This window comes from Penicillium mononematosum, assembly GCF_028829835.1.
Source record: "Penicillium mononematosum strain IBT 11891 chromosome Unknown utg000003l:1.0-8172316.0:1.0-8177699.0, whole genome shotgun sequence".
In the NCBI taxonomy this organism is placed as follows: Eukaryota; Fungi; Ascomycota; class Eurotiomycetes; order Eurotiales; family Aspergillaceae; genus Penicillium; species Penicillium mononematosum.
The window spans coordinates 5,915,780-5,935,266 of record NW_026643273.1 but is presented as its reverse complement, the minus strand read 5'-3'; the positions used below and the strand labels follow the sequence as shown (position 1 = coordinate 5,935,266).

Below are 19,487 nucleotides of genomic sequence, written 5' to 3'. Positions count from 1 at the left end.
CGAAAGTCACGGTATCGTTCCAGTGCGACATCACTTCCTTTTCTTATGGATGCATACTGTATTGCTATATTGATTGATGTCTCATAACAAGTTCAATTTCTATCAGGCAAAAGAAGGCTGGACCTTCCCACAGGCTCGGTCTGCTAATCTCTCTTTCATAAGCACCTCATATACATGCGATGCCCATCCACAGCACACCTTCCGCGTATCCTTCGGGTCGATAATTTCCTCAATCCCAAACGCATTCGCTGTACGAACAGGGTTCATCAGCCGCAGGTACTCCTCTTCCAACTCTTGATACCGCTCCTCCTTCTTTCCAACCTTCTCAGCTTCACGCAGCTCATGCCGATGCCCAACCTCAATTCCGCCATCCAGAGGCAACGAACCCCACTGTCCAGACGGCCAAGCAACCTGCATAGACGGATCACGACAACCCAACATAACACCACCGGCCACACCAAAGACACGCCGTGTGACCACACTGAAGACCGGAACAGTGGTGCTGAAGTAAGCCTTGGCGAGCTCGACACCCCAACGCATTGCCGCCGTGCGCTCTGCAACGGTTCCAATGGCGTAACCCGCTTCAAACATGTCAGCTCATTCAAAGTGATCTAGGATGAGACGATATCACTTACGGACGTCCAAAAACTGCAGAACAGGCAGATTCATCACATCACACAACTTCAGCAGCCTCGTTAATTTCTGGCTGCCAGCGGCATCCAGTGCGCCTCCGTTCACTTCGCAGTTCAGAGAGACAATCCCAACAGGACGGCCACCCAGGCGTGCAAGTCCACCAATTGCAGTCCGTCCCCATAATGCTCCGATCTCGAACCACGAGTCTTTATCGACTACAGACGTGATGATTGAGCGGGCATTGTACATGCGTGCTTGTCGTCGAGGTATGATACTCCGCAGTGCAATATCCTCGCGCTCTTCCGAGTCAGTACAGGGAATTGTTGGCGGCGCATCGCTCCCACTGTTGGGAAGATAGCTCAGAACTACCCGCAACTGCTCAAAGCATTCTGCCTCATTGGCAGCGAGGTTATCGATCGTGCCGTTCATACAATGGACCATAGGCCCACCCAGGTCTTGGAAGTCGAGACCTTCTTCGAAAGTTGCGCCCTCAACAACCTTCGGGCCTGCATTGAACAGTGCTCCGATGTCAGCTGCCATCACGGAGAAGTGACAAGACACCACTCTCGCGGCACCAAGTCCAATCTACACGCCGGTCAGTTCAGCTTGTATCAACCAATACCAAAATGGATCAGATAAAAACAATGACGAAATGAAAATATCAGACACAAACTTACCGCAGGTCCAACAACAGCCCCCAAATTCGGAATCCCCATATTCAACTGCTGAATAACATACGGAAAGGACGCAACATGAGGAAGATAACTCCACCCCTCCTTCCGAATCGTCGTAACACTCCCACCCCCCGAACTCCCATCAACAAGCTTAACAACCGGCACACGCAGCGCAATAGCAAGCTTCTCCACATAAACCGTCTTTCCGTGGCTCGCGCCGTCTGCATGTCCAGACCGGATACTGAAATCATCAGCCGTGAGAAGGACCTTCCTGCCGCGAAGGAGTCCGGCGCCTTGGATGTTATTGCTTGGCACAAAGGAGACGGGCTTCTCGCGCATCGGTGCGGTCTTCTGCCATGTCACTGTGCCGGAGACGGAGCCGATTTCTTGAAAGCTGTTGGGGTCTCAGGAGTTGCTCGATGCGCTCGCGTACCCATAGCTTGCCTGCTTGCTTTTGCCGTACGTAGCCTCGGTTGTTGGGGTCTGGTTTTGCGGCTATTTCGCGCAGAGCTGAGAGTTGGCCTAGTACATCTGAGTGGTCAGCTGGGAGGCGGTTTTCTGTGGACTTTGGCTTTGGCTTTGGCTTTCTTGGTTGGTCTTTTGGTGGGGATATATGGGATGAGACTTGGTGTAGACGGTCGGTGGCTTGGTCTTTGCCTGTTCTGGTCGGTGGGTTGTCGTTGTCTTTGGTCATGGTGTAACAATTGATATAGGTTGGTTTATTTCTTTTATTTTCTTCGACTACAATGTACATATGTAGAATTGGAGATGTTTAAGGGTTTGGTCTACTGAGGGGGTGGGCAGACCGAGGGCCGAGGTCGCCCACGTCGAGCTATAATATCTTGCTCAATGATGGAAGTAGCTTGTATTGAAATATCTTGAAGTGTTTCAATTAGTATCTATCTGAATATATCATAGACTATTTCGTTTATCTGCTTCCTCGTGCCTTTGCATACAATTACCCCGGATTTTCCCCTTCCACCCCAAATGTCATCCCCGCACACACGCCCCATCAAGCGATTGTTGGTCGCCAACAGGTATGACCCTTTACAACACAATAATATTATAAGATGCTTACTTTATATTTTCTAGAGGAGAGATTGCCGTCCGTATTCTCCATGCAGCACGAGAGCTACCCGAGCCAGTCGAGACAATCGCTCTCTACACATCAGACGACCGATCGCACTGCGATCTAGGGCGACCACAGCATGCGATTCAAATCCCATCAGCATCGTCCTATCTCGACATTTCCCTCCTGGTAGAGCTAGCCCAAAAACATTCTATTGACGCCGTGCATCCCGGGTATGGATTCCTCAGCGAGAGCGCCGAATTCGCGCATCGCATGTGGCACGAAGCGGGATCTCTCGTCATAGGACCTGGGTGGGAAAACCTCGCCCGAACAGGTGATAAGCTGCAGGCAAAGCAGCTAGCGCAACAATGTGCCGTCCCTGTATTGGAAGCCATGAGCCAACCTACAACCAGCGTGGACGAGGCACGTGCGTTTGCGACGCAGGTTGGTTTCCCGGTTATGATTAAGGCTGTTGATGGTGGAGGCGGTCGCGGGATTCGCCTTGTTCGCGAGGAGCATGAGCTGGATAATAGTATTCAGAGGGCGATTGGCGAGTCGCCGTCGCGGACTGTCTTTGTTGAGAAAGCTGCTGTTGACGGGTTCCATCATGTTGAGATTCAGATTATTGGTGATGGGACGGGTCAGGTGCGACATCTGTGGGAAAGAGATTGCAGTGCTCAGCGGCGGTTTCAGAAGGTGGTTGAATGCGCCCCGGCTTTGGTGCGGGACAGAGCTTTGGTCGGTCGAGTGATTGAGTCTGCGCTCAGGATGGCAAGTGAAATCTGTTATCGGTCATTGGGGACATTTGAGTTCCTTGTCAGTGAACAGCGCGGGGAATTCTACTTCTTGGAAGTGAACCCCCGTCTGCAAGTCGAGCACACCATTACGGAAGCTATCAGTGGGATAGATCTGGTGCAGACGCAGCTTCTTCTCGCCCAGGGATACACTTTGCATCAGCTGGGCCTCGGTGCTGAGGTTAACGCAAGCCATCCTCCACCAAATGCCTTTTCAATCCAACTTAGACTGTGTGCTGAAGATCCGAGCAACGGGTTTGCTCTAAGCATTGGCAAAGTTACCGGGTTTAGTGTTCCTAGTGGCCACGGAATCCGGGTCGATACTCATGTCAATGTCTCTGGCCCCGCACTGGTTGTGGGATCCAACTTCGACAATCTGTTAGCCAAGATAATCGTGACTGCGCCCACCTGGGAAGCATCCGTTAGAAAAGCCCAGCGGGTCTTGGCTGATTCTAGGATTTACGGTGTGAAAACTAATATCAATCTTCTACGGGGGATCGTGGCCCATCCTGATTTCATGGCCGGCAAAGTCGACACGCAATGGCTGGGGCTCGACCTCGACGCAGTTCTCCAGCAAGGGGAGAGCATATCGAAGGCTCTGCGGGAACTAGATGGTCCCGCCAGACCTTCACAGCAAGCTGTCTCCCAAAGTGGACTGCCAGCGTCTAATCTCCTGTTCCGAAAAGGAGATGCGTGGTCAATCACACTGGAACCTCTATCGAAGGATTCTCAACGATCAGACAAAGTCGCCCACCATCTGCGCCTGTCCCGGGTACTACGCAATGAGTTCCCAACTTCCCTCGCTGCCGAAATCGAATATACGACTCCGACCTCGCAGGGCGCAGTCCCTATCGGATGCAGCTCGAAACAACCACGACTGCTGCATCAGCATTGGTGTCCTCGTCACATCGCCGAGGTGATCCAAAGAATCCTCACCACATCATCCTCCCTCTTTCGGGCAAATTGATCGAGATACTGGTATCGGATGGAGAGGTTGTTGCTGAAAATCAGGTCCTGGCTTTCATCAAGCAGATGAAGATGGAGCTCGAAGTACGAAGCCCTCGAAGTGGGCGGGTCAAATGGGTTTATGAGATGGAGGATGAAGAGGAGGATGTTGCTGAGGGTATGCTTTTGGTCGAATTGGAGCCAAATAATGGCAATGTGGAAGTTCGGGGCAAGTTATGATTTTGCGTTGTGTAGACCATCGAGGATATGGCGTTGACTCCCTCTACAAATCAAATTCGTGAGTCCCATATATCGCCAACGAATCAGCTCTCCGATTCGCCTGGTCCTCCAGCATCATTGGTCTAGTGGTAGAATTCGTCGTTGCCATCGACGAGGCCCGTGTTCGATTCACGGATGATGCACAAGAATTTCTTTTTGCTTTTTGGCTAAGGAATCATTTAAGAAATTAGTCTTTGAAGATGTACGGAGTAGTGCCTGGATAGTCCGAATACAGTTGGTTTGAGACGATATAAAGACGTGACGTTGGTCTGTTTTCTTCTTAAAAAAATTATATATATCCTTTTGAACGTCGTATTCTATATTATATAGATGCCTGGCTAGATATCTTGTTCTATCCTTTAGATACCCACCAATGTCTATTTAGAATAATTCGTCGCAAGTATTTGTTTTTGCACGTATCAGATGATCTCTTCAGACCAAAATCCATCGAGTTCTGTGTGTTTACTTTTCGCAGGCCGAGGCAGGCGGTCAAGAAAAAGCGGTCACTTTTCCATGTGACGTCACCGCCTCAGCTTCACCATCCTCTACCCTTCTGTCTCCTCTGGCTTGAACAGAGTAAATTCTCAGGATGGACGCTCTCGGTGTCTATGTGCTGACCTTTAACTGTGCGAGAAACTTTGCCGATGTCGACGTGTTCGCGAACCACTTCTTCGACGCACTCCCCGCGTCTGGTGCGGGGAGCTCCGCACCCGACCTGATTTTCCTCTCGCTACAAGAGATCGCACCCATCGCCTACTCGTTCCTCGGAGGATCCTTCCTTTTACCTTACTTCGATGTATTCCGCCGTGCCGTCCAGAAAGCCGCGGCACAAAAATGGGACCACCACTATGTGAACTTCCTCACCGACAATACGGGAATGACAGGCCTGATGCTTTTCGCGCGCGATGACACCCTTGGCAAAATCGCCTGGAGAGACACAGCCCACGTCGGCCTCGGGGTCCAGGAAATGGGAAACAAGGGCGCTGTCGGGGCACGCCTGGGATACGTTGTTGAAGGACACCCATCCAAGACCGTGGACCTCACTTTCGTCGCGGCCCATCTCGCCCCCATGGAGGATTCCTACGAACAAAGGAACCTAGACTGGAAGAGCATTGTTGAGCGTCTCGTGTTCACGCATAACAGCAATGGCAGCAAGAGACTAGCGGAGATGTCAAGCGTGGACGAAAACACCAGCCTTCTCGACGATGCTGCATCGGCGCACGCGGAGGGCAGTCGCAGAGATCTCTTCGCGCCAAACGCCTACCTATTCCTTGCCGGAGACCTGAACTACCGCACGTCGAATATCGGACCCTCGATTCGGGAGATTGAACACTTCCCCCGCCGCAATGTCGATATCGATAACCCGTCGCACTACTCCCACCTTCTGAAGAACGACCAACTCGTGCGCGAGATGAGCTATGGCAGGACCTTCCACAGTCTTTCTGAGGCGCCGATCGATTTCCCTCCCACGTACAAATACTCGGATGCTGCGCGCGAAGCTGTCCGCCGGGGCTTGGACACTGGTGATCATGAATGGGACTGGTCGAATCACCGCTGGCCCAGTTGGTGCGATCGAGTCCTCTTCCTCGATAAGCCCTCTTGGGTTGGTGAAGCTGGAAAGGTCAAACCGATCGCTTATGATGCACTTCCTCTCTTCGCACAGTCTGATCATCGTCCCGTTGCGCTCGTTGCATCGGTGCCACTGCGGCCCTCTGCTGCATCTTCAAACACTGAGAACGTCCGGGCTGTAGCTCCATTCTCTATCGATCCGAATTGGAAATCCAAGCGAGATACGGCGCGACGAAAGGAGATTGTTGTGGGTGCTCTTGCGTATCTGGGACTGACCAGGGAAGGAAACGGACTGTTGCTCGCGTCGCTGCTAGGTATTTTCGGGGCGTGGTTCATTCTTCGATCTATGCTGGAGGTTTAAGTGGCGGTGTGGTGAATGGCGCTCGGAGAGGTTTTTTTTTCCTTTCTTTTTTTTTCAGATATCTCGCCCTGCCCTGCTGTCTCTTAGGTATTTTCGGAAGAATGTCATGCAATGCTGCCAGTCGCCAGAACCGGCACTGGATGAGAAAGTCCAGCTAATAAGTCTTACCGGCTGCAGTCCCAATTATGTACAATGGACAATGGATGTTGATGATTTAGCAACAGCCTAAACTAGGCAGTACGGATCAAGTCACATAGTCACATGAACCGAGCCGATCCGAAACGGTCATGCATTCTGCAGGTGAGAGGGGTTGGATTTCTTGGATGAGGTCATATTTCTTGGTTTTTCTCCCTCCGATTATCGCCTGTTTCTGGCTTCTCCGAGAGGTCTAAGGTTCCCATGAGTGATGACTGGGCTTAGACTGTACCTACCTAGGTAGCTCTGCATAGGTACAGGTCTCTCATTGTTGGGTCATTGCTGTTGCTGTCATAGTAAGGTTTCCACACTTCAGTCTCCTCCACTTTGTCACACCGGGTGTTTTTTTTTATTTTTGGCTGTGACAGTCCAGATGCCGAGGTAAAACTTCGATTGTCTTCTAGACTCCCAAATGTTTCTGTTCCTGAACTGTGGTCCACTATTTCGCCGCGACATCCGAAAATACTGCTCTTTACAACCTTGGAAGGTAAATTAGATGTGTCACCATTAATAAACGTGCGATAACGCATGGAACCACATGAACTGGTCAAGTGACTAGCAAGGAGCTTAATTTCCTCTCCAGACAATTTAAAAGAGACACGTCTAGCCTTCCGTACGACCTGAATTGCCAAGAAAAATGTGAAGAGGTTTCATGAGAGGCGGTGTGTGGTCTAAACGTGTATAGATCTGGACTTTTAAGGAATGCATTGGATCTGACAAGTAAGCCCTGCATTTTGGGCATTCGTACTCCGTACGATATCTCATTTCCTTTGGAATGTTTCTGGCTGGGCTGGAAAAAACGACGGAAAAAAAAAACGCCCGGGCTCCACAACCTCCACAGGATGAAAGGGAGAAACCATACAAATGTAGGACCAAGTCAAAGGGCTATTGAATTCGATTGTTTCTAGTGAAGTTTCAAGAAATAGAATATTGAATTGTCATTGGTTTATACAGATATATAAGATAACGATCATCTAATATATAGAGTAGAAAGAATAGGGGGTTGGATATACAGTGCCAATACATAATCAAAACCCAAAATGGGCCAAACGATGTCATTGACAGGGCTGATCAGGAGAAAAGTGGACAGCACAGAAGGATCGGAATGTTCCATGCAAACTTACAAACGAGCCTGAAGTGGAAAATCGAGGAATCCCCTGAGTTCGGTGGAGATTTTTCCAGAACAAAAACCCAGACTCCATCGCAGAGGCCCAAGAGCCCAAGACCCATTAGGAATCGAGGCTTCATTCTGAAACCCGGCACTCTCTCGAATACTAAAATAACTACGGAGTAGACGAAGTGAGGTCCACATTAGTTATATGTTTTATGTGCAATCTACCAACTATATTGTATGTTGTATGTTGTACCTCCATGTCCACGGAAGTCCCGGAATGCTAAATCTGAAGCTTAACGGTTTGGTTTGCATTAGGCTGCTGTTTCGAAATCTGCTCTTGTCAGCTGCTCCACCTGTCCCTGCAATATACAGACGAGACTGCGAGTCATCCCGCGATCTTGACGATGCATCCTACCGTCTGAATTTTCTTTTTGATGTTTGGCGCTTCATTGGCCCCTTTCATGCACCGAAGACCAGCATTTGGGCCGATCAACCCGCATGTTCGGGTCTAGGATCATGATCGACCGATCTCTGCAGGAGTAGAATCTACTAAATACATGTGTGCAACAGTACAACATATAACAGTATAACAGTACGTACGTAGACAGTGTTATAGTTTATACCTATGTTGTAGTCTTATGAACATTACCAATATTAAAGGGGAAAAAAGCCGGAAAGTTCCAAGGGTACTCAATATACTCAATGCTACCTCGCAAGAAGACAGAGTGATTCAGATGGTTGGGTTAGAAAGAGATTAAAGAAAATGAAAAATAAATTGTAAAATAATATAAAACAGTAAAAAAAAAATGGGTTAAATGGGTAAAAAAACAGTACTAATAATACTGAGAATAATATAAAACAAAAGAATTTAATTAAAAAATAAATTTAAAAATAAAAATAAAAAACCAACCCCAGCAAACGGTCGTAATAAATGGAAAATGGGAATAAAAAACCCTAAAAATTCAAAACTCCTATTTAACTGCCTAAAGAATTGTATTTGTTGGCTTTTACATGTCTAAGCCATCTTTTTGAGCCTCTGATATAAACCCGTCATCTTCTCCCTTTCTTTTCTTCAACTTCTCTACTAAGTGGAATTTCTACCGCAACCTTCAACCTCCGACGTCATCGTGTTGTACTACACATTCTAGCCTTGATCCTTATTCTCCGTTGCATTTAATCTTGAAAAAAGTATCTAGTCGACTTTTTTTTTCCTTTTCTTCTCTCAAGACTCTTTGAGAAGAATTCGCCAACTCCCCTTTGTCGACATTTGATCTAAACCCCGGTCAATATCTACCATGTATTCCTGCGCAAACTATCCACGTGGTTGCCGAGGCCGTGTCAACCGGCAAGGAGCGAAGTGCTCCGACTGCGTTGTATGTTATCCCTAAGAAATTATATCTTTGAACTTGTCGATGACAAAAGGTCATTCAAAGAATAGAACTCTAACACCCTTGACAGTCTCTAAACTTGCGCCGTCCTGCTTTTGCTTCGCCCTTCGCTCAACCACGCGAGTACAAGCGCGCGCTGCCCTCAGAGCTCTTTGGCGAGTTTTCCTCTAAAGCCACTGAGCCAGAGCTGTAATGAATGCAAAGCTCGCACATCCCGGGACGGTCCGGAGAATAACCCAGCTCTTTGCTAGGTTGCGTCCTGCCGGCTGGGATTCACCTCGCATGATCTACGGCCGCTTCCTTTGTTCTTTCTTATTTGCCTCTTACTCTCTCTCTCCCTCTCCACATCTCTCATCTGCATCGCCGGGAGTTTCTTTGTTATATTTGGCGACCTGCCATTTGCTTTGATCGCCTAATTTCCTGGCTTTCTCATATTACCTCACCTCTTTGATCTCGTCTGAACTCTCTCCACATTGGCCGGGCTAATGAGTGAGCTTCTACGAATCTCCTTTGGGAACTGGGAAACTTGGCGTGAACTTCGCGAACATTTCCTTTTTCACTCGCTTGGGTTTGTTTCTAGGACAAAGAACGGCCCGCTATTCTGTTTTGCATGGAGGATAGATCGCATTTCTTTTTGCATGGATACCTACGGACATGGATCTGCCACTGGAGGGCAGTGGCGCTGATGGATTGGGTTCTTTCAACTCTCCGGTTGATCGTTGATCGACCCCTTCTTTTCCTTGCGCATACGTGTGCTTCGATATTCTTTTGTTTTTTGGTTTTTATGCCCTATTTTTATGCTCTTTTAACTGATGTTGACTCTTTTCTTTGTGAACGGTGATGCCATACCCCTCTGTTTTACTTGCGCTATCATATGACCATTCCCCCCTAGTGCTATATACCTATTTACAGAATTCATACTGTTGTGTCTTGACATTCTATGCCGACTCGTCTTCATCCTTGTATAATCTAGAACTAAATCAGAATACTCAGCCCTGTCAGCAAGCCTCTGTATTCTCAAACCCGACACCCACTTGCCTATCTTTGCAGTAGCGTGTTCGGGCCTCGATGGACACCCTCAGCCCCAGTGGCACTGCACTGGGGCTGTGAAGTTTCAGCCCCCAAACACCCCTCTCCCAGACCCGACGTGGGGATCCGGCACCCGGCTAATGCTCTTCGCTAACATTTTTCAGCCGCAATAACTCCCGCGTCTCACATTGAAACAGATATCCGAGCGCCAACATACCAAAAAAAGAAAAAAAATTTCGCATCTACCCCAAAGGTTAGAAATCTGCCCGTGCACACACCTCACCCATCACCGCTGACTCAACAACACCTCAAACTCGCACGGTACCTACCTAGGTAAGGTACCCTCGGGTACCCTTCACCCACCACCCAGCCCATCCATTTCCATCGTGTCGCATCAACCCCCCCGACTCCGCTGAATGCCGACTCCAACCCTTGTAACAAGATCCCTGTCACGATCTAGACCTCAGCCCGAATCTGTAGATCTGCGCCTTGTCGATGCACGGGTGGCATGCTTTTTCTAGTAAGTGGCCGCGCGACGTTGCACGCGTACGGTTAGGCAATAAAGGCATTTGTGCAAGGCTTAGGCTTAGTACGACCGTCGTCGATCGGGTTTTTGTCGAGAGCTCATGTCATGCAGGGGGGGTATCCCTGTCTTTGGTGGGCGCACACATACATAGAAATGCACAAGCTCTCGGTGGTATTGCATTGACGCCGTTATGGCTTGCGGATACATCCCGGGATATTGGCTTTCGCTTGTGAAAGTCATGTGCGGGTGTTTTGGGGGCAGATCTAGACTGAACTGGGCCTGGCTTTTGCCGGAGAATTATTGGTTCCGAGGGGGTGGTTTCTACGATTTACGATGACGATGACGATGTACGATTTGCTGCGATGTGCTACGTAATTACCTTCTTTTACTGGGGACGTGGATAGGGCGTGTCATACGCAGACTAGACTATAGGAACGGGGAAAGGGGGCCGTCTACTCCGTGCAAAGTTCTCCGTACTGCGTTCTCCTTTCTCCGTACAACATAGGAGAATACCGAAGGAAAAGAACTATGTCGATCGCTTGTCTCAGAGATAGATAGTTCCACTCTGTGTTGTGTTCCATATCTGAAACTATTGTCTATATTATTGTAAGCTAGACATTCCAGGAAACACTCAAAAAGAAGAACGGGAAGAAAAAAGAGAATCCACATTCCATAGTCGGATTGTGTCAGATTCAGGCTCCATTTGAATGTAAAACAAAGGCCAGTGGAATAAGCCCTGGAGCTAACTAACGAGTCTAGTGTTAAATATCCGCTTCTAGCCTCTTCTATTGGCCTTCTACGCGGTTTCTCTTTTGGTTCTCTAGCGTGGAAATTTCAAGCCCCTTTTTCTTTTCTGTTTTGCTCGGTATCGCGTATTTTTTCTACGCTCAGCCACATTCCACTCTAGCGGATCGATCGCTGTTTCAGGAACTGTGGGGAATTTGGCACGTTCCATCAGGGGTTGTCTGCTCTTGAGATTTTCTCGCTAGTTTGGAATTCCTACGATCTGTTGATCGCTGTGTGGGAGGGATGATCGGTGTGGCGTTGCTTTTCCCGTTGACAGTTTGGTGAATGCACATGTGGATTATCGCTCTATATTTCCACATTGGGCATATTGGGTCACATCCCTGAACTTGAGGAAGTACCTACCTAGAAAAGGGTGGAAATCCTAGATTACTTTCTTGATTACGTAGATTAATACTATATTAACTTGTCTCCCTAATATCCCGATATAACGGCAACATGTTATGCAGCAACAACGTAGCCAATCCTCCAGTAGAAAATAGATTGGATTTCGAAAAGTCTAGAAGGGAAAAGAACAGGGATCACATGAAATCCAACTCAAAACACCTGTGAGCTTGTCTATATCCAACAAGCCAAAGCGGATACGTGTTATTGCATGTCGCCCGAACACGAACACTCGATATCCACTGCGCCCTATAAGCGTTTGAAGGCACCCGTTTGACCCTCTGTTCCGGTACATATGTGTCAACCCGTCAAACATTGCCGTCGTGGAGATGTACCCGATCGGATCTACACGGTACACGCCTCTCCGCTAATAGTTACCAATTGGTTGTTAGTTCCGGTCTGGAACCTTCTTCGGCTTTGGATGATAAGCATGGAACGGCTGGGATGACCCAGCAAGTGTTTGGCCCCCTGGAAGAGCCGCTTTGGGGCGTAGATCCTTTAATCTCGGGCTCTAAAGTGGTCGGGCACGTTACGTGGACACCGGCACTTGGCGGAAGAAATTTGCGATGGATAGATTGCTTTTGCCGAAGGTTACAGCCAATACGGAGTACGGAGCGTGCTGGGGCTCAGTTTAATATTGACGTTTTATATATTAGGCTTTCTTGGTGGATCATTGTTTGGGTGGAGGTTGCAGCCTATAGAGAGGCTCAAAATTCAGTTGGTGCCTTCGATGCCGCATTGTAGATGTTTCTCCAGATGCAACGGTCTATACATCTAACATCTGCCGGCACACCCATTGTGCGGTCTTTGTATGGAGTGTCCAACCTCTCTCGTCTTCCAGAGTTTCGGTATCTGTTGCATCGGTGTCACCCCCACCTGCGTGACAGGCCTTTCCAAGTGCCTCGAAGACAACAACCTGGTCTCTCATATAACTATCTAGACAAGCTCTCTTGGCGGTGGAGGCAGGTTTCTGGTCTGGCTGGGCATTTGGACTCTTGTCTGAGATTTCCCCGATGAATCCTTCCACGCATCGGCGGACTAGATGTCCAGCCGCAGAAAATACTATCTCATTTTGAGAATCATGCCGAGCGTCCTGGGCTTGCTGGTGTTTCTGCTTCCCTTTATTCTTTGGCTTAGACAGACGATCACCTCCTATGCCGCCGAGAATATCGTGGCCTATTCTGAACCCTGAGGAGGTATGGGCCACAAGAAGGACGTACACGTGGCTGCGGTGATTTGTAGCTTCCGATGTGTGGATTTTGGTAGGAACTGGTGTATCTTTGGATGATGTCTCGGGAGCATCCTCTTCAGCTGGACGCGAAGTCGAGCGTTTGGCAAATATAGACGGATCCAGCTTCCTCATTTCACGACGGAGAGTGTGTTGAGTGAACTGTTCGATAAACTGACGAACGGTACTCCCCCCGCCATCTTCTGCATTGGCGTTCAATGTGGGTTGATCAGGTGCTAGCACTGTGATATCAATTTGCGTAACTTTCCCACGTTTGTGATCCATCAAGTTAATCCGCGGGAAGCTGCACACAGGCTTGGCTGCCCTGTCTCTTTCTGATGACTCCTCAGGCTGGTTTTCGCCATCAAGATTATATCGAGATCCGAGCGTATGTATGAGGAAAGTGACTGATCCAAGGTCAACCGGCCCCGTTGTCCAGCCGCGCTTATGAAGGATAATGGACAGGGAGGAAGTCCAAGCGTGGCAAAATTGGGCACGATGACTTGTGCTGCATAGTCATATGAAGGAGAATAAGAAGCGTTGGTTCCGCCGGTTATGGTTACTTTCACAAAGTGAGCAGTCGCTTGCGATCCAACATGAAGCAGATACGGGTAGAGGGCCTGGAAGACCAGAAAGATGGCACCGGCAGTCGTGAGCTTGATGTCGTATTCAGACTTTACGGTGACATGCGACAAGTCCAGAAGCGGTCCGCTTTTCGATCTGGTAGACTGCGGAAAGAAGTTCAAGGACTGGGAGCCAACCTCGCCTCCCGATACTTTGCTACCGCTAATCTCGGCCAACAGCTTCACTGCTGCAGCGTGGGATCTCTTGAGTCCCTTCTTTCCCTCTCTGTTCCCGCGAACATGGTCAATGCTAACTGGACGACCAGTCAATGCAGACAGCCCAACGGCAATGCGAACCAGCTGCCCACCTCCTTCCAGGGTTCGGCCGTTCAGATAGACATGGTTTGATTTGGATGTAGATCGCGAGGCCGCCATTTCAGGCAATTTAGTTATATTTGACACTGATACCTTGGGATGCGTCGATAAATGTGCGAAAAACAATTAACATATTCATTTCGACTTTGAGTTGGTCCTGAGTCAGATCATGAGGCTGCGTCATCTTGGCGTGAGTCACTGGGGCTCTTAGCGCTTAGCGAAGGCTTGATTCTGCTGGAAAGGAAATCGAGATTTGATCCAAGGGACTTGGAAGGTTGTAAAATGGATGGAAGAAATGTAGGCATGGAAGTTGCCATGAAGAAGATATTTCGCACCTTCCGTACTGCCCAGGTGGTGATGGAGTACTTCCTTCCATGACCTCGTCTTGAATCTTCTCTCTACAAATTCCCAAATCCCTTCTTCTCTACATCCCCTGTTTTCTCAATACTCCTGTAGTTATATACTCTGCAGACATTTTGTAACATGTTTTCCTCTACATCCAATACACGCAGCCTAAGAAGGTCCATGTCCACCCGCTCAATACGAAAACCGCGACGATCAGCCCCGGAGATCCCCGATGCGGCCGTGCAGCATGCAGCCGCTGCAGCTGCAGCTTCCCGGGCAATGCGCTCAAGTCAAAACTCGTCTCAGGAGTCGAAGAACTCATACGAACGACTAGGAGGTCCAGGAAATGTGGCCATCCCTCGAAGGCGTACCGGATCGAGTCTTCGGAGCACTGATGATAGCTCGTCGGTTGGCCAGGCCGACCTACCCAAGGTTCCAAATCCTCGTCACTCCAAAGAATCGAGCGGCGTATCAGCTCGAGCGCATTGCTTCGATGACCCTGCCGCCCTTCCGCCAATCACGGAACTCGATGGACTTGATGGACGAGACAGCTCAGTTCCCTCGTCATACCGCCGATTGCGCAAGGCCAAGTCAATGTTCTCAACCAGGCAGCGAACTTCACAGACCCCATATGGAGTGCCTCCCCTTCCTTGCGGTGATCCTCTTGATCCTGAGCGCAGTCCTGGATTCCAGCTGCCACGAACAATGAGACGATCCATGTCTTTCCTTCGAGGAAGCTACCAATCCACACAAGTCGATCCAACTGCTAAGGGTCATGATGCAGCTATTCAGCTTGCTCGTAGTCAATTCGCTCAGGATCCCGACGGTAGAAGTGTTCAACCTCGCCGGTCATCTTTCTTACTCAGACGCAAGAGGGAGCACAGGCCGTTTCGAAAGTCATTCCGGGCCACAAGTGAAGGTGGCGTCGATACCGGGCTTTCTCATAAATCCCGGTCTTTTTCAAGTTCCATCAAAAACAAATTCAGACGTGTGTTTGGGTTTTCCAGGCTCGCCGATCAACCTACGCCACATGGTACCCCAAATGGCGCTGAGGTGCTCGCCGGAACTCCCATTGGGAAAATCACGGAGGGATACTCTCCACACAAACTTGCAGCCACTGAAGACGGCATTGATTCTAACTATTTCCAGGCAATGCCCCAGTCTCCCAGCCACGATAGTCTCTGCACTTCCAAGTCGCGCGTCACCAGTTGGGCTGATTCAACCACGCCGAACACAGTTACTACCCGGAAGCCAGGACATCGCCAATCTCTTTCTTTGATCCGAGAGGACGGGAACCTGGATCAGCAACTACCACGAACTCCTACTATGGATGATACGGCAAATCAATCTCCTTTGGGCGTGAGAGCAAGCCCTCACCGAATTAGCATTGTCGACAGTCAAGATTTGTACACTGCGTTGATGAAACAAATGGGCCAAAATTCCCTGTCTGATCCCGACGAGGAGATGGTCTTTGGCAGAGTATCGCAGCATCGTGTGATTCCAGAGCGGACGAGTTCGGTCTACTCCCAACATGGCCGACGCAGTATCCGCCATGTCGCAAGCCAAGAATGCTCAACCTCGCCTGGTTCATTCGCAACCGCGCGTGATGGTGATCAATCCAGTCCACGAAAGTATCCGCGCTCAGCTAAGTCGATGCAATTTTCTCGGGGTGTGCCGTCTCGGGTGAAAAATCAACATATGACTGCTATTTCAGACAAAAGATCGCCGCAATCGACGTACGCTTTGAGCGAGGAATCGGATGAGGATGATGGTAGCGTTATTGTCTCTCGCACTCGGGCCTCGAAAAGGGATATTGTTTCCCCAAGTATCTATTCCCGAACCACCAGTGGCAATACCCCAACAAGAACTGGCAGTGCCGACATGGACGTCCATGATGAACCAGGAACAGCGACCATCTTCGCTCCACAGCGGACAACATACAGCTCGCCCAAGCGTGCCAATCGTGTTTCATCTTCTACGCCTCATAAAAACCCCAGTGCAGACTGGCAGCAATGGATGAGCTCGCAGATCGAACGAATTGAGCAGGCAAGCCCCACAAGGGAACACATCAGAGAAGATGCGCAGTACCAAGACGATGATGAGTACTTTACCAGCCTAGCTCGACGAGCTCCTGTCGCTGTCTCGGCTCGCTCTTCAGCAGTTGTAAAGGTTCAAGACAGCCAAAGTATCACTGAGCGCAAAGCCTCCACTGAGAACAAAGTCCCGTCACAGAGCAATTTCTCCCGACCATTGATCCAGGCTTCCGGCATGCGAACCGTCGTGCCATTGCAGACAACTAAGTCAGAAAATGTGCCGCAGGCTCACGCTAACTCATTGTCCATGGACACCGCTACCAAGGCTGGCGAGAACATTTCACCCAAGCCAATCCCCGTTGCTTGCAATCAAGAACCGTCGCCAATCCGACTGAGATCTGGGAACATGCAGCCGCCAGAGTCCCCAACCCCCAAGGGAGTGGGAGCGAAGCGATCCTGGACCAAAGAGCAACAGCGACGCTATTCAGCCAGGCGTGCTCCAATCGCTCAAGATGGTAGGATCAACCATTTCCGGTCTATGCGCACCCAACGAGATAACCGTGCAAACAATGAGAACGCGAGGCAGCGGGATGAGTATAGTGACATGATGGAGAGCTACCACCAACTTCAGGACATTCATTCCACGATCTCTAGCAAGCGTATGGTGGATATGTTCTTGGACAGTCGCCGTCGGCAAATGGGTGAAATCACTGACAACAATACAACCACAGAGGCTTTTCTTTGAACGTGAGGGACCTACACTTTTTGCTATTGGAATACCTCGGGTGGTAGTTCATTTTTTGCTCTGTCATATTCTTTCGGAGATCCTGACCACTCATTCACTCATTCACTCATCCATCACTTTTGGGACATGTATACTAAAGCTCCAGGTCGGAGTTGGCCAGTTTGTTTACCCTGATATCGAAGCATGGAGGCAGCCATTTTTATCTTTCATTATTTCCACCTAATAGAAATAATCGAGCATCATTCATTCAATATCCAGCCAGTTCAAGGAAATGGGAAAAAAGAAACAAAGTGCAAAAAGAAATCTCTCCCTCGGGGAATCGAACCCCGGTCTCCCGCGCTTATCGGAATTAATGACAAGCGGAAATCATCACCACTAGACCAAGGAAGATGTGATGGCTGAGTTACTGCTCAGCCACTTGGCTGGTTGATGGAAGGACTTGGCCATCTGAATATTATGAGGGAATCCTCAGAACTATTCACATCGGAGCCAACATAGTTGTGGAAGCTTCAATACTCATTTATTCAGATACTGATTGACGGCAATATCTTTCCTGGTCGGACATGCTATATATTAATTTTGTTCTATTCACGAGCAGGAAAAAAAAGCACTCTGAGGAAAGAAAAATAGTTGAAGCTCGATATATATATTCTTCGATTGTCCCATAGCCACACATGTCGACCACGGATTATATTGAATAACCTATATTCAATTGCGAGCGCCATGGGTTGCACGAAGGACTTTCCACATTCAAGAGACAAAAGGTTTTTATTTGATCAGATACCTTCACGCACGCCTCTCAAACTATTATATATGGCCGTGTAGGGATATCCTTGGAATAGTTCGCCCAGTGATATACACGCGTGGTACTAAGTGGATCACTGCGTGTAAATACGAATCCCATGTAGGGATTTCCCGTGTGGGTATTTGCCGTGTGGGTGGGTATTTGCCGTGTGGGTATTTGCCGTGTGGGTATTCCCCGAATAGGCCGAGGCCAACCACCTGCATCTATGGATGTAGGTATTTTCCATGTAGGTAATTGCCATGTAGGTATATCCCTTGTAGGTATTGTCCATACATAAGAGAAGAGAAATGGTCCCGTTTTGCGTAGGGTGATTTTCCCAAAGGACATAACACATTTATCCAATGGATATCTTCCTCGACATTCTGGATACATTAGTCCTCGATCGGTGCTACGCATTTCTCTCACCAGACCCAGCGGCAATTCCCAATGGACACCTTCCAACCAATGCCAATTTGAACCGACATGTCGGCATTTATTACCCCATGCAGCCCTCAAAGTGGGCAGAGGCAAGCCTCTGGAAGAGAGATGACATTGCCAGACAAGCATTGTCGTTATACTTGATTACATGGTAAGTTCTTTCACCCAAAGTCCAGTATCCCAACGACTGATTCAGTTCTCCATATACACAACAGGCTTTTCGCAATGATAATGTACCTCCTCGGTAGCCTCTTACTATACCACACAGTATACGACAAAAGACTCCTCCAACACCCACGATTCCTCCCAAACCAGATCAAGCTCGAGATCAACCAAGGCATCTCCGCAATTCCCGTAATGGCCCTCCTCACCGTGCCATTTTTCCTAGCAGAGATCCGCGGATGGTCGAAGCTATACGATTTCACCACCGACTCTCCGTTCTTCGGATACACCTTGCTGCAATATCCGTTGTTTATATGCTTCACGGATAGCGGGATCTACTGGATACACCGTGGTCTGCATCATCCTCGCGTTTACCGCTGGCTTCACAAACCACACCATAAATGGGCTGTGCCGACGCCGTTCGCCAGTTATGCGTTTCATCCTTTGGATGGGTGGTCGCAGAGTCTGCCGTACCATGTCTATCCGTTGGTTTTTCCGTTGCAGAAAGGTGCTTATCTGGGGCTGTTTATCTTTGTCACTGTATGGACAGTGCTGATTCGTGAGTTCTCTCTGGTCCTCATGGAACGATGGAATGGTTGCTTACATTGTTTCCACAGATGACGCTGAGTACATGCCGACATCGGTGGTGATTAACGGTGCTTCTTGTCATACGATGCATCACTTGTACTTTAACTACAATTATGGTCAGTTTACAACGGCATGGGATCGCCTGGCAGGAACGTATCGAAAACCCAAGGGTGATAGCTTTATGGAAAGCCAGCAATTGGATGGGAAGGAGAAACTTGGAGATAAATGCGATTGAGATGGATGATCTAAAAGGGCGGGTTTTGTATTCAAATGTACCAGTATAGTCGATCGCTAATCTGGCCTCTGTTATTGACGGGGTCTTCATTTGACTCGAGAGGATAGTAATATTTAATAATAAAATATAGTTTTGTATGTCTCTTTCGATTTCAATTGTCCTGGCCAAAAGGAGGAAAATAAGTAGCCACAAATTGCAGCATACGCGGGATGGAATACGAATTCCCA

General features: G+C 48.8%; 7 protein-coding genes across 7 annotated transcripts; 5 read left to right on the top strand and 2 right to left on the bottom strand.

Annotated features, from left to right (window-relative positions):
- Positions 1-102: 102 nt before the first annotated feature.
- On the bottom strand, positions 103-2,001 carry N7519_007269 (uncharacterized protein; the record flags this gene model as incomplete). Its single annotated transcript, XM_057294045.1, is given in 4 exon segments — positions 103-581; positions 636-1,218; positions 1,311-1,669; positions 1,683-2,001. 4 exon segments carry the CDS (start codon positions 1,999-2,001, stop codon positions 103-105), a joined length of 1,740 nt encoding a protein of 579 aa, XP_057148856.1.
- A 293-nt stretch (positions 2,002-2,294) lies between these two features.
- On the top strand, positions 2,295-4,355 carry N7519_007268 (putative pyruvate carboxylase; the record flags this gene model as incomplete). The annotated part of the gene is made up of 3 exons (XM_057294044.1): positions 2,295-2,344; positions 2,400-3,942; positions 4,032-4,355. 3 exons carry the CDS (start codon positions 2,295-2,297, stop codon positions 4,353-4,355), a joined length of 1,917 nt encoding a protein of 638 aa, XP_057148855.1.
- A 628-nt stretch (positions 4,356-4,983) lies between these two features.
- Positions 4,984-6,324, top strand: N7519_007267 (putative inositol 5-phosphatase; the record flags this gene model as incomplete). Its single annotated transcript, XM_057294043.1, has 1 exon — positions 4,984-6,324. One exon carries the CDS (start codon positions 4,984-4,986, stop codon positions 6,322-6,324), a length of 1,341 nt encoding a protein of 446 aa, XP_057148854.1.
- Positions 6,325-8,928: 2,604 nt separating this feature from the next.
- Positions 8,929-9,214, top strand: N7519_007266 (uncharacterized protein; the record flags this gene model as incomplete). Its single annotated transcript, XM_057294042.1, has 2 exons — positions 8,929-9,006; positions 9,092-9,214. The coding sequence occupies 2 exons, from the start codon at positions 8,929-8,931 to the stop codon at positions 9,212-9,214; spliced, it is 201 nt and encodes a 66-aa protein (XP_057148853.1).
- Positions 9,215-12,530: 3,316 nt separating this feature from the next.
- Positions 12,531-13,990, bottom strand: N7519_007265 (putative RNA 3'-terminal phosphate cyclase; the record flags this gene model as incomplete). Its single annotated transcript, XM_057294041.1, has 2 exons — positions 12,531-13,399; positions 13,456-13,990. 2 exons carry the CDS (start codon positions 13,988-13,990, stop codon positions 12,531-12,533), a joined length of 1,404 nt encoding a protein of 467 aa, XP_057148852.1.
- Positions 13,991-14,455: 465 nt separating this feature from the next.
- Positions 14,456-17,053, top strand: N7519_007264 (uncharacterized protein; the record flags this gene model as incomplete). Its single annotated transcript, XM_057294040.1, has 1 exon — positions 14,456-17,053. One exon carries the CDS (start codon positions 14,456-14,458, stop codon positions 17,051-17,053), a length of 2,598 nt encoding a protein of 865 aa, XP_057148851.1.
- Positions 17,054-18,199: 1,146 nt separating this feature from the next.
- Positions 18,200-19,260, top strand: N7519_007263 (sterol desaturase family protein; the record flags this gene model as incomplete). The annotated part of the gene is made up of 3 exons (XM_057294039.1): positions 18,200-18,426; positions 18,491-18,996; positions 19,055-19,260. 3 exons carry the CDS (start codon positions 18,200-18,202, stop codon positions 19,258-19,260), a joined length of 939 nt encoding a protein of 312 aa, XP_057148850.1.
- Between the last annotated feature and the right edge of the window lie 227 nt (positions 19,261-19,487).